The sequence below is a fragment of the Labrus bergylta genome, chromosome 6, assembly GCF_963930695.1.
Source record: "Labrus bergylta chromosome 6, fLabBer1.1, whole genome shotgun sequence".
Taxonomy (NCBI): domain Eukaryota; kingdom Metazoa; phylum Chordata; class Actinopteri; order Labriformes; family Labridae; genus Labrus; species Labrus bergylta.
Genome location: NC_089200.1, coordinates 8294801 through 8312358, shown reverse-complemented (window position 1 = coordinate 8312358; position 17558 = coordinate 8294801). Strand labels below are relative to the sequence as shown.

Sequence of the window (17558 nt, the reverse complement as noted above, 5' to 3'; positions counted from 1 at the left end):
CACTAAGAATCACTGTGGAGTGTATTCAGGGAAATGCCCGGTAATTTCCCTACCCTGTCCTTGCATATCCAATTTTTGACTTCATCCACTCTCTCCCCCTCTCTCTCCCTCTCTCTCTCTCTCTCTTTCTATTTTTCTTGCCCTCCCCTCTGCTTCGCTGTGATTGGCTGAGGCTACTGATGACACGACAGAGGCAGAGGGAGGTAGGATTATAAAAACCCCTGTTCTGGCTCTGTTCAGACACACAGACAATCTGGCTCCCCTCTCAGCTTTACCAAACGGATTACTGAACCACCACCCAACCGAGACACTACCCACACCAGCTGCGACTTGCTGCAATGTGCAAAGGATTAGCATCGCTGCCTACCTGCTGCTTGGAAAGGTACATTTAAAATCTATGCAGATTTTCACACAGCTGATGTTCAGAAACTTGGATTACCAGATAGGGAAACTAGTTTGCTGTTTTATTTTTGTGCATGTGTGTGAGCATTTGAAGAAAAAGAGCGTGTCAGATTTAGTTTATGCTTAATTTAGACTTTGATTTGCTAAATTGTTGTACACATTAATGTCTTGTGTAAATGCATGAAGGCTTTGCATGAAAAATTATGCTCAACAATTTTTTTCCTTTTTCCTTCAGGGCCAAGGAGCTGAAAGCAAGACTGGGAAGCATCATGCAGATGCCGAATTGGAATCTATCCAGCTTCAAGATTGGGCAAAATAAGTAAGCAACACATAATCTGTATTTATTGTAACAGCCAAAAACTTGATTTAAATTCTGGATTGAATCTAATCTGACGTTGTCTACTTTCAGGCCATCCCTAGAGGAATGTCTTCGGTGGAAAGAGTCCTTTGAAAAGCTCCTGTCCAGCAAATGTAAGTAAACTAAATTTCCCTTTATTTGACACATTTGCATACAGAAAGCACCTGTTGCAGATGTTGGTAAATGCATGCTGTGAAACAAACTAATGGAAACGTGCATGTCCTGTGGGGCCATTGTGTAACATCTAATCAAATTTCCTGTCTTTCCTCAGATGGACTGTGTGCCTTCACAGCTTTCCTGGTATCCGAGTTCAGCGAGGAGAACATTGCTTTCTACTTTGCCTGTGAGGATTACAGGTGTACCAAGTCTCCTGCCAAACTACCAGTCAAAGCACAAAAGATCTATGATGAATTCATCGGCAATGATGCTCCCCGGGAGGTGTGTATTCTCAACAAAGAATTTAGATATGAAAGCAGACAGTTACATAATAAGGCATAAAAGAACACTTTTCTTTCTAAACACATGATAGTAAAATGTTCAGTTTTGTTGCTAGAACGTATTGTGTCCAGTTTTAAAGCTAAGCCTTGTCCTTATAGCCATCACACTGTCAAAAAAACAGAACATCAGACTAATCCGGATCTGTCCCTTTTTCCTTTTTACCAGATTAACATCGACCACGAAACACGCGACCTCACCAAAGCCAACATGCTGGCACTGTCATCGTCCTGCTTCGACGTGGCCCAGCACAAGATCTACATGCTCATGGCCAAAGACTGCTACCCACGCTTCCTCCGCTCTCCAGTCTACAGGGATCTAGTGTGCCAAGCCAGACCAAGCACCAAGGCCACCAAGCAGCAGGAGAAGAAGGCGTGAAATCTCCCCGCGAGCCAATGAAGAATTGTTTGTGGTTCGCCTTAAGGGTTGAGATGGCATGACAGGCATGACATTAGATGCTGCATCAAGAAGCTGAGCGCGGGTGCAGACACAGAGATTGTCATGAGAGCAGCCGTGGATAGGCTTGTTCAGTAACCCCCTCTACAGGAAGAAACAAAAAGGTTTATAGAAATGAAAATGGAGGGGGGGGGGGGGGGGGGGGCTGATGCCTCCAGTGGACTTGTGTATGAATTAAGATGAAGCTTGGACAGCAAGTAAAAAGACTGACCAACATGGAGAGTAGGAGAAGCTAGAAAGCACTTTTCTTTGCCGCCAGGCAACCTTTTGTTGTTGTGATGTGCAATGTCCCTTTGTGAAACAATTACAAGGTCTCATTTGTGAAGAGGAACATGTTATTTATTTTGTATTTATTTGCATGTCATGTTTGTTACATTGTTACCAAACAAAGATGAAGGAAAAAATGTGCAATCTAATTTATAAGACTTTAATAATATTTTTACCACTGTTTTCTTTTTGTACATACCTGAAAATAATTCTAATTATTTCAAAAAATAATAATAAAGTATTTAATAAAAACAAAAGCGAGTTGTCCTTTTTATACAAAATGGTTCAAAATGACCCAATCTATGGCACCAATGAAAGAACATTTCAGTTCTTGTGACACATCCACAGTATCAGTAGATCAAACATTAAATGTCAACATATGATCAGGTGAAGTTTGCACATAGGTGTCCAAACACCCAGAGTCTCCACGTTTAGTCATTTACTTTACCTGATATAAAAATGACGTGTGTGTTTGCCCCCTATCACGAGTCATTCTGCAGCTGATGTTGTGCAGGACTGTAATTCACCAAGGATACTGCTCTGCTCATGTGTCATAAACATCAGCCCACTCTGAGCTTTTGTCCTCTCTCAGGGGAGTGAGAAAGAGCTTTGTAGCAAACAGGAAGCTCAAAGAGATGATGTGACAGCATGAACGAGATAGGTAGAGCAATAAAACTTCAACATTACCTTAGCGACTGTTTGCACGAGCCATCGACTTTGGGTAATAAATGGCGACAAAGCTGTTGTCAGGCTTGAGCATGACCACTTCTGTCTGCAACCTGAGCATACAAGGGAAGAAGACATAACAGATGGATAATGCAAAACCGTCCTTGTAGTTAGGTAATAATGACAATGATTACATTGTTGATGCTGGTTATCTGATTTGATCTCATGAAAATGTTAACTACTAACATTATGATTGTTTTGGTTCAGGTTTATTTCCCCAGCAGGCAGCAGGGTACAAAATGTGGCTGGAAGTCTGCTTTGTGTATTCAGATGTCATCAGTGCAAAGTGGAGCTTGTGTCACGTGGACAACAGCTGGTCCACAAGCCTGATGCATATGAACATGTCATAATGCTGCCTCCCTCTGCATAGTCATCTTTGACATTTTTATCTTGTTTTAAGTACGGCAATGAACATCTGTAATGCTTGTTTGATTGTGAACAATGTAGTGTTTAAAAATCTGGTTTTTATCCAATTCAAAAAAGGTTCCCAATCATCTAAATCGCTCTTCTGGGCTACATATTTACTTATGATCCAATATAGCTTAAAGCAATGAGACCGCTGTTCATTATTCCAAAGCACTAAAAGTAAACATGTTAAATCTGTATGCTGTTGGCAGTACAAAGGCCGGTTAATTTGATTGGGGACCTATGGGAAGGCGGGATTGCTTTTAACTTTCCTTAAAGGATTTTATCAAAGGCAACAATGGCATAGCTTCTGACAAGAAACGGATAATGCTGGGCATGATATGAAGGTGACTTAATGTACAACATTAGCACAATTTATTCCATTTATAAATATTTAACCAATCAAATGCATACTAAAAGTCTTAAATCAATCCAAAATAATCATGATATAAAACTTAGTCACCGCAGAAGGTATCTGTGGATTTATCAAATACATCAGCAGTGATCAAAAACGTCTAAAGGAGGTTTTTGAATGAGATACATTTTGCTATGCTAGTGCATTGCAATGCTAGCTAGTAGCTGCCTGCCAGCTGTAGCTAAGTTGTAGCGTGGATTTCAAACCAATGTAAATCATTTGGAAGTTAAAAAAGCCTTTTCTTGTCATGTTCTTACTCGCTGTCAGCCTACGGGACAATTTGCCAAAAGAAGACTTACTCTTTCACTCGAGGCCACTATTCGTGTGCTGTGGAAAAAAAGCTGTGGTTAAGGTAAGGCGTTTGTTTCAAGAAATAAAGCAGCAAATCAATGCTTTAAGGTATTTACATTTTGAGTAGATTCAGTGGCCCTTGTGATTAAGGAAGTACAAGTTTGTACTGTGCATGCTAATGTAGAAGTCTGTAACAAAATATCCATCTCATAACCCAACTAAATATCAGTCCCTGTGAAACCTCCCATGGAAAACATAAACAAAGAAGACTATTTAGACAAACAGAATTAGTCAATCTGCCAAGTGATGGTATGGTTTGCTTCAGGAGGTATTATAGTCTAACCAATATTTGACATAGCTTGTAGAAGAAATTCCTTGCAGCAGGTTTTAGAGGCAACCCTGTGACAATGTAAAAACATAAATGTAATGTATACAGCTAACTACTGAACATGTCCTTTTCAGACAGCATTTTTTGAAAACATGTTATTTAGTTAGAGTATTATAGTATATTTAAAAAACAAGAAATGACTTTGATGTCAGTTAGCACCACATTATTATGTTGTGATGCAAGTTAAATGGTAAGAACTTAGTGATGAGTTGTAGTCTAGAAAGGAAAACTTTGTCCACCATCAAGAAGAGTAATTCTTATCTCAGGAAGCACCCAGGCAAACAACATGATTCTACTGAAGTAGTAGAGAGCACAGCGCTGCAAACACTAGAGGCCCAAGTGCAGCTTATGTCAGATCGGCAGACCAAGGAGAAGCCACTCCATACAAACAGTCAAGGCTTGATTTTAAATCAGCTCCACCTGCCATCTGTAAGCCAAGACTAAACAGGCTGATAGCAAGGTATGTTGCTGACATGTTTCCCATATCAACTGTTGAGTCTGTTGCCTTCAGGAAACTGATTAGCAAATACCTTCATATTGAAAAATGTCTAAACTGTTCTTTGAAATCTGAGAGTCGTTTCCTCTCACTCGGCCACAGCAACACTAAATAATGTGTACAATAATTTGAGTATTGAAGCAAACACAGTAAAGTTACTTTCCCAAGTTATTAGTTACTTTCATAATGCTGTTACTTAGGAACTCAGTTACTTGTTGATAGTAGGGGACGAGGGGAGTCCAAAACGGGTGTGTGGGGTGTGCTTGGCCTCCTGCCTTCTCTTGTCAAAACAAATACAGACTGTTGGAGCTATTTAATTGGGGTTAGAATTAGTTTTTGTATTTAGTTTACTAATATTTGGGTGGTGTTGTTTATTTAATTATTCTACACGTTTTCTTTATTTAGAAAAGATTTTGGGTAACGTTTTCTTTTTTGCTAGTTATTTGTTTAGTAAATTTAGTTTTGTATTAGTAATTTTGTTAGGTATTTGGGTAATACTGTGGGCACCGGAGATTATTTAAGTAAGAGGCAGGTAGAGGACCAGCATGCACCTGGGTGGGCCTATTGTTTTTTACCAGGTCAAGAGAGGCAGCGGGAGCCACGATTTTCTTTGTTCTTTTGTTTGTTTTCCTCAAATAAACCAGCAAAATACCGCAGCTCTTGCATGGACATTGGATTTCTTTTGCCTGCGTACATTACATTCCCATGGTGTATCAGTGGTCATTTGATTATTTTTGATATTAGTTTATTTAGACTTTTTTGTTGTTTTTTGGACAAATAGCCACTACACAGACCATTTCTGACCACAATTTTTGTCAGAGAAGCAATTTCATAATTTAATTCTGAAGATATCTTACATAATGCTCCTTTATAACCTAAATACAACCACTGATCACAGCGTACTTTTTTGCTGAATTCACTACATCAACTTCCAACTATGAAAACGTAGGTGGAAGAGGAATGAAAATATACTTCCCATTGAAAAACATAAATGAGCAATTTATGCCGACTCATGAAAGAAGCAACATTTTACGGGAGTAAACATGATTTATACTGCTTATAACACAAACTGCTCTAAATATTGGTTTAACATGGCAAGGAAAGGTTAAAGTTGTAGTTTTAAACTGGTAATACGAAGCAGATGTTCTTGAAGTTTATGTGCTGCTATATTTGGTAAAAGGTTAGAACCAAGTATTGATATGGTGGCGGAAAACAACTGACTTTCATCAGTGAAATTCCCAGTTAATTCTGTGACATTAGGGAAAGAGAGTAGTCATGTATCATAGAAATCAATGTTGTCGTACTCTAGGAATGCCCAGCAATAAATGATCTGCTCCTCACTCCAGATGTTAAGCAGAGTTAGTTACACGGTCAACAGATTCTTAAGAATTACAGCTAAAATTCATTCAGAGGACAAAGGCAAATTGAAATTCTGTTGAGGATAGTTGAGGGTTGTGGTTTTTTGGGGTTGACGTTTGAGGCGATAATAAACGTTCAGTTTGGTGGAAGTTAATTAATAGTGATGTGTGTTGCTCAATGCGTCCTTTGCAAACGATAATCACAAACCAAACCCAAGGCCTGCTGTGAGCAGATTTCATTGGAACTCACTTTCCTGTGAATACGGAGTTCCCATGGGAACATTCATGAAGAAATGCTCTCTGCAAAGTCCAACAGACCACAGCAGACCACAAAACCTTTGCCAGTTGAAATACTCAGTAAAAAAGTTATACAATAAAGTTCTTTAACAAGAAGGCATGTGGGAGTTCACTTTTCCAAAGACCTTTAATGCCCAAAAGATTTCAAGGACAGTAATACAATTGTTCCTTTTTTTAGTTTAATTCACGCCCGGAAATAGCACTCGAGTACTCCTAGCCAACACTCAGCTGATCCTTACTCCTCGAGATAGGAACAAAAGGAACAAAAATATTGTGTTTGTGTTCAAAGCTGAACACTAGAATGCACGGACACATGGGGTTACATTTTCATATAAGAGCACCACTGTATTGCCTTGTGGTGGTATTCTTCATTGTCTTTGTCATGTTATACGATTACACCAAGTTGTTATTGTCCAATATGAAAGAATAATAACTCCTAGGATGCGTCTGCTTTGCATCTGGGAAATGAGATATAAAGTGTATTAGGGGCAACAAAGAAACATATTGTCTTTATTTTTGTCATCACAATAAAGGACTTTTCTAACAACCATCAACTAGTGTGTGGATTTCATTTGAGCTCGACTTATCTTCTATGAATTGATGTGTGTTGTACTTCTTGCCATATAAAGTCAAAAAATGGCAACTATACTATTCTGACTGTTTACATAGTGATTTAGAGCATTATTAATGCTTCACAATTCAGTATGAAGGAAACATTAAACTACAGATGTGTAGATAGTTTTACTGAACTGATGATTACCTGTGGATATCAGTGTCTATAGTCCAGCAGTGTATTCGCTGTAAAGCCTACACAAGTGTGATGCTGACACCTAGTGGTTTGGTATGAAATTACTACTTATTCTACAACAGGAATATTGGTGACTTTTAACACTTTTGAATGCATTAAGTATGGTGAAAACAGGAAAACAGGACAGAGAACACAAATGCAGGCGGACCAAAGTATTACTAACAAAAAAAAGTAGCATATCCAATGTGTCCTTGGGCAAGAAACTATGAATGAATGGGATTAGCTAATGCTGATGGTCACTTTACATAGCAACCTCTGCAATCAGTGTGTGAATGGGAAGATGTGACATGTGGTGTAAAAGTGCTTTGAGTAGTTGGAAGACTAGAAAAGAACTATGCAAGCTCATTTACCATTTGAGTTGAATCTCCTCATTTCAATCTCTTAAAATTGACAATAAACAAAATGACTGTGCTCAGAAGAGGAGACAGACTTAATGTTAGTGTTCACACACAAGCAGTGTTCCTTTACCACCACCTAGTGGTCAGATACTGTGACATCCTGTGACTAAGGAGTTGCGAAAATATTTGCAAAATGTTAAAAAGTAGTCTTCCTGATCTGCTTCTTTACAAGCTCATGTCAAAACATAAAAACAGATGATTCATAAACCAACAGGTTTGCAGCAATGCATGCTGGATGCAAAGTTGCAACAAATGAGAATAAAAGGAAATGTAGAAAACTCCTTCCAAAAAAAAATTAAATTTGCATTAGATACTACAAAACAATTATACAACCAAATGCATGGTCACTATAGAAACAGGCATGTAACGCATGAGGTTAAAAGGTCATCTTTTCTTTTTTTTGTGGTTCTTCAGTATAATACATTTTTTCTTGGGAAAGTGAAATTTGCAAAAATGTCATCTTGAATAAAAATGAACTTCACTGCTGCCTGTATTCTTTGTTTGGTTGTAAGCTGTGGAAAAAACTTAATTCTGGGCATTTTAGCTCATTTGAATGTAGACCTATTTGTTGCGGTTTTCCAGCTGATCAGTTCATTAAAAAACTAAAACAGGGATATTTTATAGTCCAAACATTCCACTTCAATTTTTATGGCGATGTAAATTAACTTTCAGATTGAATGCAGGTTTCATTATCAGCACTAGGGGGCAGTCTAAGGCTAAGTAATGACTGTTGTTCTTCTCCATTGTTCCTCTGTCTTGAGTCTTTGAGAAACCTCAAACAACAAACTTCAATACTGGGCAGAGGAATAACATCTTCCGTAGAAGAAGTCAGGGTGGAAGATTGAAGAAGTAAGGATGGAAGTACATGTGGAATAAAAGTTTGGAAGATTCAACATGGATACAAAGTCGATATTGAATCAACTTAAGTGTTCAAACATTGAACTTAATTAATCATTCTAAGTAAGACTTGTTTTTAAAGGGTCAAAAGATAATTACTCTCCTCAGTTATTGTGCTCGATAGGAAAAAAATAGGAATTAAATAGGACCAAAGTAAACACCTAAAATCTTTTGGTTCTTTTGCAACAGCCAGATTGTTACCGAAATTATCTCTAGAGATTGGGATGTTTATGATAAAAACAATAATTTGACATTGCAAAACAAGTTAGTTGTTTGTCTACTGCTGCCTAAATTGTTTGGCTGTTAGAATATTAAGTTGACCTTTCATTCTTATTTGCTACACAAATATTGTTTTGGATTCAAACTAACCACTAAACAGAAAAATACAACTAGTTTTTTTTTCCATGTACATTGTGTTAAACGGCTTAAAAAAGAGGGATGTAAAGGACTGTAATTATTTGAGAAGAGCTCTCCTTTCACCTCTAAATGCATCCAGTTTCCTCTTACACCACAGTCAGGCTGAAAATCTGTAATGATGTCATACTGCAGTTTTTTCTGGTGAGCAAGTCATACAGCCTGAGTCATGTCAGTTTACAATCAAGCAGCAAATGAAAAAAAGAGTTCAACTCTACATAGAGGCTGGGATAAAGGCCATATTTCTCATATTTCAAGTTAAAGCTCATATTTAAACTTGTTAGATTCAGACAGCTGTTACAACACATAAGGCTAGCATGCAACCAACATCTAGCTAACGATGCTATAAGACAGCAAGTTTTTTCCTTAATAGGGAATGTTTGCCTCTCGTATTGAGTTACAGTATGGCGGTTGACACGCATGCTAAAATTATTTTAAACTAAATTGTTAGCAAGGACATAATATATTTTTTTACATGTCATGTTACACTTTCTAATGCTAATGTTAGCTCATAATTGGTATGCTATTGTCAGCTTTCATTGAATGTTACTTTCAACTAATTTAACTAAATACCAAAGTTAACTAGTTTCCACTTTTCCTTTTCTTTCATGATAGTCATTCAAACAGTAGGCTATTAATATGCTGTTTTAACTTGAGATTTGGTCCAATGTCCTTCCAAATTGTAAATGTTCATGATGTTTAAGATTCCCTATCCATTTGTTCAACGTGGGAGCAGAACGATAAATCCCATCCGTTTTTCTCCCAACCAGAATATGACTGACCTGTGAATATGGTGAAAAGGTCTTGTCTGTTAAACACTTTTAATATATTTACGAGTCTGTCAGAGGCATGTGCATACATTTTAACTGGGCCACTTGTGCTAATGTGCATTTTCCCCTGAGTATTATGTTGCAGCCATAATAGTCTGTTTCTTGGCTGCTGGAGCAATTCAAAAATGTTATGTAACAATTATGTATTTCAACTCCAAAATAGCCTATTTGTAAAAGAAAGGCCAACAGAATTATCTTTGTAAAAGAATCAATACACTCGAGAGAGAGTACTTGGAGCCTTGTTCAACTTTATCCCATATTGCTACTGACCCCCCCCCCCCCCCCCCCCCCCCCCATGACCATGAGTTTAAAATAGGTGCAGAGAGCACACATTGTTCTGCTAGTTTCCTTAAGGATGAGGCGCGACCCCCCCCCTTGGTGGCCATTAAGCAGAACTGGAGGAGATGACCTTCAAACATTCCTTGGTACCTCCCCCCGGACTTGACATGTGCTGTGCATCTTCCCAACACAGACGCACCTCATATAGCCTGGACCTGTTGGGGGGGGGGGGGATCTTTTTCTCTTCTTCATCATATCCATTGATAAATGATGTCTTCAAAAACAGTTATCTGTGTTTCTTCATGTTGCATTTACAGTACAGAAGTAAAGGAGCAGGTTGTAAAAGGAGGAGAAGAGAGGAGGATTCATGATAAACATGTCTGATGAGTTGGCAGGAACAGACAGACGGATGAGCAGGGGGGAGCGGGACGGCAACAGCATATTACACTCCAAGCGTGGGAAAACTGCTGATGAGGGTCCCTGGTGAAAAGTGGAAACTTTGCCGTCTATTGACTCTCAGTTCCTCAGGGTTCACATCCTCTGTCCTCTAAGGATCACACTCAGGCCTGGAAAAAAAAAACAGCCTCACGTACTGAATGTCTGCTGCACCTTTCATTTTCAGTTTTCATGCATCTTTTTACTTTGCAGTTTGTGTAAGTCAGTATCAGCAGCAGTTTTCTGTTAAATTGATTTATTGTTGAATGGAAGGATCTGGAAAACCTCACAACTGGAAACGGGATCAAGTATTCCACTTAGATTTTTCTTGCGACCCACTTAACTACAACAACTTACTGTTTATGGATCAAATAAAAGTAGCTCCATCTTCAAGAAGGGCTCTAGTTTTGCACTTTTATCACAATCATCATCATTTAATATGAACCCTTTTTTGCAAAGCGTGTATTTGTACTTTAAACTGAATATAGCTGCAAATATATCCCAATGATTACTCCAAGTGGATTTTAAATTCAGAGCTTTTATTTTGTAGTATTGGAGCATTGGAGTATTATAAAGTTATTTATACCTAGTGATTGATAATAATAACTCCAGAAGTCCTGCATTTATAAGCTTTTTTAGCACATTATTATCATTAATAAGCCAAGTATCAGACCTCATTGAGATTAAGGTAATTTTAAACGTACATAAAGAGATTAAAAAAAAAAACTGACGACAGAAAGGAAATAAGTTCATTATTTTGGAAATAGAAGCAAAGAACAAAGATAAGTGAATAGTTTTAAAAAGCTGAGTGGGAGGGTTTTGCTTATTCAAGAGTTATTTTCCACAATCACTCCGAACACTCTGTGCCTCTCAAATGCACTTTTGACAGATCTAGTCGCATGTGTTTTCCCAGAATGCTATTGTTGACATATTTCTGCTGCAAATGCTGCAATAATGTTGACCAGATGTTTGAAACCTGAGTTGTTTTTTAAGGTTCTGCTTTGTTTTTTGATTGGATGTTTTTGAAGAACCAAAAAAAAAAAAAAAAAAAAATCACCTGAATGTAAAAAGACACTGGCTGGTATAAAAGTCGATGAATAAATTACAGTACGTAAACCGTAAACCTAGTGGACATTATTCAAATATGTTTATGGTCTCAATCACTAGTTGTTGTTTTTTTATGATCGTTTTTGGGCCTTTTGCCTTTTAATTAGATAGGACAGCTGAAGAAAAACAGGACATGTTGGGAGTAGAGAGTAGGGGACGACATGCAGCAAAGAGCCGAGGTTGGATTCGAACCAACCTCGGCAGAAGACTTTTGCCTCCATAGATGGGGTGCACGTCGTTACCGCTAGGCTATCGGCGTCCCCGTCAATCACATCGACAGCTGTTCTTGAGAGTTCTAATCAACTTCCTTAGTTCTTAATCTAATCAAAACCATCCTAATTATTGTCATCGTCAACATCAATGTTGATAAGTGAGTAGGGTGTTCATAAAGAGCTGGGTCTTTAGCTTTTTCTTAAAGGTTCAAAGGGATTTTGCAGATTAAATGGAGTTTAGTAGTTTGTTCCACCAATGGGAGGCAAGTCTAGCCAGTCTAACCCTGTTGTGAAGGTTGACTCGGACACCTTTGATTGGCAGAGCATAGTGTGCGGGAAGGAGTGTAGACCTGGATGAGAGAGTTTTAGGTAAGGAGGAGCTGATTGACTAATGAGGTATTCAGTTGGAGGCACCTCCGATTGGAGATCAGAAGGCTTCCGACTCTCTCACAAGCAGTAAAATAATTGTATTGACACCACACACTTGAAAATGATTTTGGCAAATAATTGGTTGCAAGGAACCTCAAATTGGGCCACACCCATGGCATCATTTGGGAGGTCAGGGGTCGGTCCCATAATCCGGTCTAAAATCATTTTGTGTGTAGCCAGCCTTAGTATATTGATTCAAAACACCTGAAGCTCTTAAACACACTACAGTGTCTGTCACCCACTTTTGTAAAAGAGACAATCCAAGAAGCCTACAGGAATATTTTGTGTGTGTTTTGCGATGGAAATAATTGTTGAGACCTTTAATGGTAAAATTAAGCTTGATTACCAGAGAGGCTAAACAATGTAAGCTGCCAGAGACTGTGTCAGTTCAAGTTCTCATAGAGTAACATATACAGTACAGGTCTACGTCATGTAACTGAAAGCAGAGACAGGCTGTAGACCAAACCTCCTCATTGCATTAACCCCTCCTCACTGTGAACATGACAAATATTATGTACGTGAGCTCCATAGGCAAACAGCTCTCCATATGTGACTAAACATTGTGTACACACAGCAACGTAAGCACCACAAACTGTTTCTTCTTTATATGTCCTGGCTTAATTTCATGTTCATGTTTGGTTTGGCTTCTGCTCGTATCATCCGTTTTTACAGCTATTTGCTCTGATTTGGGTCCAGATTGCTGAAAAACCAAACATACTTAGACTACAGGCCAGGATTAAATGGCATTTGATCATCGCTAGTTGTTCCGAAGTTGAGGTTTATCTGATCAGATAGGGATGTGAACATTTCTCCGCTGTCAAAATGCACAGCAAAAGTTTGCGTTGTTCAACTGAGTTGCTCATGCATTCCTGTCCAGCACATGTATGTCTTAAGTCGCTTGTATTTTTCATAAAAAATAGGTTTTCCGCATTTGAAACAGCTGCGGTGGAATCCAAACTGTGATTTAAGAGAGCACCTGAAGAAGAATTGGGTTGACCCTGTTTGTGTAAATCATCCACTCTATTCTGGTGTTACATAAAAAGCAGCCCAGCAATAGATCCATTGTTAGCATTTAGCGCTGACCTCCCCAATGGAAAATCTGCTTTCTGTCCAAATGAAGAATGCAATTTATTTCTCCAAGGCAGGAATGATAACCAAAGCATCATTATTTATCCTCAAATTTCCCCCCCCCCCCCCCCCCTTGAGTCTTCAGGCCATGATTCCGTAACTCGCTAATCCGTCGTAATTCAAGAGCAAACACTCTTTGTAGCTCTTCTCTGCCCTCCTGTGAGCACCAGGTTCACCGGAAAAGCCTCTGCAAATAAACAACTTTACGAAAACAATTAATCCTGCTGTGGGAAAAGCATTTTAATTTCCTCTCGCAGGCCTGTGGACTTAGCACTGAGAAACTGGACACCTTCTTAATCACCCCGCCTCATGCATGCCTGAGATTCAGCACAGCCGCCTCGTCCACAAATATCATCCCAATTTGGATCCATTTGGCAGGAATGGAGTAACAAGTCCACTGCTAGTAATGCTTTAAAGAAAATCTTGCAAATTCATCTGAAAGTGTCAAGGCCTGAATGAACCTGTCAGCGGCGACCTCCGTAACCTCCTTCTCTCTCTCTGACATCATACATGAATGTTTGCTAAATAAGCACTTAGCATAGGCACGTATCACGATTAAGTCAGGACATGCAATGGTTATGTCATATCCTGTGCCTATAATAGACTGTTTGTCTAGGAATTTATCAAATTAAGTGAATTAAATTAGACTTAAAACAGAAATGTATTCATGAATCATATTTATTAGCCAGATGCCTGCAATACATTTCATTCTCAAATTTTACATTCACAATCGTAAAATGCAAAACAGTACATTTTTAAAGCACTTCTTTAAGACTTAATATGTTGGCAATATTGGGAATTGTTTCAAGAAGGACTGTGTTAAAACTACGTGGAACTACACCCAAGTCGTGTACAATAAATGGGCTAAAGCAGCATGTGGCTGGCAGCTATTTTTAATTGGTTGGTCCTAATTTCAAACTATATGAAACTAAAATCTTTTTTTATGATTTATTGTGATGCATGCAGACTAGAAAGACGTGGATTGCAAATTGTTATCCGAAACATTTTATTCACTTAATGCGTTTGGACAACCGAAGCCTGAAAGAGAAACATTACATGAGTGGTGTGTTTGTGAGACCTTCTACCCTGGAGCATGAGGTGTTCTAAGGATTTAGAAATCTCAGGAATTACCTGGGTTCAGCAAAGGAATTGGCAACAATAAGTCCCCTTTCTGTATTTACCAAAAAATCCCCCAGTGCTGACCTGCTGACATCACCATGAGCCTATTTGTAATCCCAATGGCACACAATATCTTACTCTGTTTACCTTCAGACGGCTCTCCTGACATTTTACTCACTTCTCATTTGTGAAAGGTCGAACAGTTGCGCACTGCAAACTCAATAATCTGATCCAATGGGCCATAAAAAACTCAGGCATTACCTTAGAATCAGAGGTAGCCTTTATATCTGGAATAATAACAGCCTGTGTTAACCAGCACCCTGCTGTTTGCTTGGACAAAGCTCACAACAAATAAGAACAACCCTTTCTTTCATATCTGGAAGAAACAAAATAGTAAATACTTCACATACATGAATAATTATATGATACAGGAATACGTGGGGCTAATTGTTGTTGCTAATAGCTAATTCCAGGACACTGAAAGTACAACTGTCTATAAAGGACTACACTAACATATGAACACATGAATATGTCAGAAACCTGGGTGTGACCTTTCATAGCAATCTAACCTTCGAGAAACATACGAACCAAGTTGTCCAGTCATGCTATTACCACCTCAGGAATAATGTCAGGATAAGATCAATGCTATCAATCAGTCATGCTTTTATCTCTTCACGATTAGATTGTTGTAACGGTCTTTTAACAGGTATAAACCAAAGATTCATCAGTTGTCTCCAAATTGTGCAAAATTCAGCTGTGAGACTTTTAACAAAAACTAAGAAGAGAGAAAATATCACTCCTGTTTTAATGACCTTACACTGGCTACCCATTTCTTTTAGGATAGATTTAAAGGTTTTGTTGTGCAGTGTTATCCTGAATGCTAACTATACGCATTGATGCTTTGACGCCAAAAGGAAGCTCCTAATGGACAAATTAAGTGCTTTTAGTCCATCGAACTGAATTGATATATGATTGGATCAAAGCGACTAAGTTCAACAATTACGCATTCAGGTGAGTCTGGGTGCATAACATCTGTCATGGCATTACATATTTTAGCCTCTTTAGCCTATTTTAAGAATTTACGTTCAAGAAAAGGTGTTAAAGATGCATTTTTTGAATCTCTTATTTACAGGAATTGCATTCAGTAGCTGTAAAACTGCAGAAAGCAGCAACTAAAAATACTGGGTAATTGATACTTTGTGCATATTTGTCAGGTCGGAAAGCAATAAACTGTCCTTTCAAACAACATATACATCTTTATTGTGCCATTTGGTGACCATTACTGTGAAAAAGCTGTTTTTTTATAGTGCCGCCTGAGCCTTCAGACAGCCATTACGTCCATAAATTGTGCGTAAAGATTGTGTCATCATGGTAAACAAAGCACCTGGATGCCAACTGGTGCCCGTTTATTTGAACAGCGGTGCAGATGGAGCTATTGGCCAAAGTACTCATCCACTTAAAGGGGTTGTCCCTCGCTGAACTTTGGCTTCCAGGAAATTCTGTAATGAAAGCAGACCCCCCCGTCCTGCAGCTGTGTGTGCTTACCTTGTCAGTGTAGGCGGTATTGGAGCTGTACCATAACGAATGAACACAAATAAGGCATCGCTTAAAGAAGTCATTCCCAAAGTATGTGTGTGTCTGGAAGGGGGGAGGGGTCACTCATCCTACCTGTGTGAGAAAGCTTTTTCTGTAGTTGCCTCAATCTACACATACTACAGATCTAAGCTGGACTTTGAAAATGGAGTAAGAGTGGCGGTGTCAGCCCCAGGCTTTATGATTTGGATGAAGTGGAAACTCAGTCCCATTTTCTTTTGCATTGTACAAAATATGATGATTTAAGAGTATTATTGTTTCATGAAGTAGCTCCAAAAACCTGAAATATACTGGCGGACAGATGTGCAAAAACTGGAATGGCTGTTTAAGCTTGCTAATGTTGTCTCAAAAGCTTAGCAAAGAAGATATTCTTTTCAATTAGTGTTTGTCTTGCATTTAGCTTTCTCTTTTTGTTTTTGTGACCTACTTCTATGCACTCTGATCCAGGAACATTTTTAACTCATGGTGTCATGTAAGCTAGCAGGCTGGGCATATACATGTATGTATGACACAGTAAGAAAATAAAAGCTTCAAACTTCAAACTTCAATCATAAGTCCACCATGAGCAACTTTCTGGCTTCTTTGGTCAGCAGTAACAGAAGAAGAACAGGCAGAAACCTCGATCAGAACCAGAGTCATACCTGCAGTCTTATAACCAAGCAGTGTAATATCAAACACAACTTTATAACTCCTTGTTGCTCAAGTCTTGATTTTTGATCACATTTTATTTATTTTCCCAGTTTTATGAAGTTGAGCTTCATCAGGGGATTATTAGAGGTTGGTATGAGAAAAATTGTTAGGTTTCAAAATTGCTTTCTAATATCTCCTGCCACAAATGAGCTAAGACTTCCACACAAACTGTGATAAAAAGATCCATTTCTCACTTTAATCTTTGTTATGACTCAGCGGTAGAATGAAAGACATCCAAAACATTAATATCAACTGAACATAAAGACTGAGCAGCCTTAATTAAAAGTAATGAGTTTGCTCCAGTTTGCTTGTTTAACTTGATTAACTGTCACTTAACTTGAGTCAACATTACATTAGGCACGTATGCTACGGCATGCCTGAAACCGCACTGTCTCCAACGAATTCCATAGAGATGTTTTAAGATTGAGATATTCAGTTTAAATTAGAGATACTCCTGTTAAATGAGAAATAAATAAATGAGAGAACATCAAGTTCAACAACAGAGAAAACACACATCCAAATCAAAAGAGGGCAGTTGCTGAGTCGAGCAAAAAAGTCAACAAAGTGAAAGACGTCTTACACACTGCAGGGCTCCAATATTCTGAAAAGTGGAGCCGGCAAAAGAATGAGAGGATGGAACTGGGGGGTTTGTAGACAGACTAGGGACACATTTAAGTGTTAGAAAAACATGATAACTTGTATTTTTTATATGTGAACTGTAAGTAAGGATCTATTTGACTATTCAAATACCATGAGCAGGATGCTATAATTGTGCAAGCCATTAAAGGCAATCATAAAAAATACCTCAGTAAATATTTTCCTTATAAGCTTTTGATCTCAATGACATAGCTATCATCAATTCCGC

The 17558-nt window shown here is 38.4% G+C and overlaps 1 protein-coding gene across 1 annotated transcript; it reads left to right on the top strand.

The window, feature by feature from the left end:
* Positions 1–225: 225 nt before the first annotated feature.
* Positions 226–2235, top strand: LOC109986568 (regulator of G-protein signaling 5). The gene is made up of 5 exons (XM_020637276.3): positions 226–382; positions 638–721; positions 812–873; positions 1032–1198; positions 1424–2235. Exons 1-5 carry the CDS (start codon positions 339–341, stop codon positions 1631–1633), a joined length of 567 nt encoding a protein of 188 aa, XP_020492932.1. The 5' UTR covers positions 226–338; the 3' UTR covers positions 1634–2235.
* Positions 2236–17558: the final 15323 nt, after the last annotated feature.

Coding starts and splice junctions, on each gene's coding strand:
- LOC109986568 (XM_020637276.3), top strand. CDS start 339: ATGTGCAAAGGATTAGCATCGCTGCCTACCTGCTGCTTGGAAAG. Junction 383..637: donor CCTACCTGCTGCTTGGAAAG/GTACATTTAAAA, acceptor TTTTTCCTTCAG/GGCCAAGGAGCTGAAAGCAA. Junction 722..811: donor TTCAAGATTGGGCAAAATAA/GTAAGCAACACA, acceptor GTCTACTTTCAG/GCCATCCCTAGAGGAATGTC.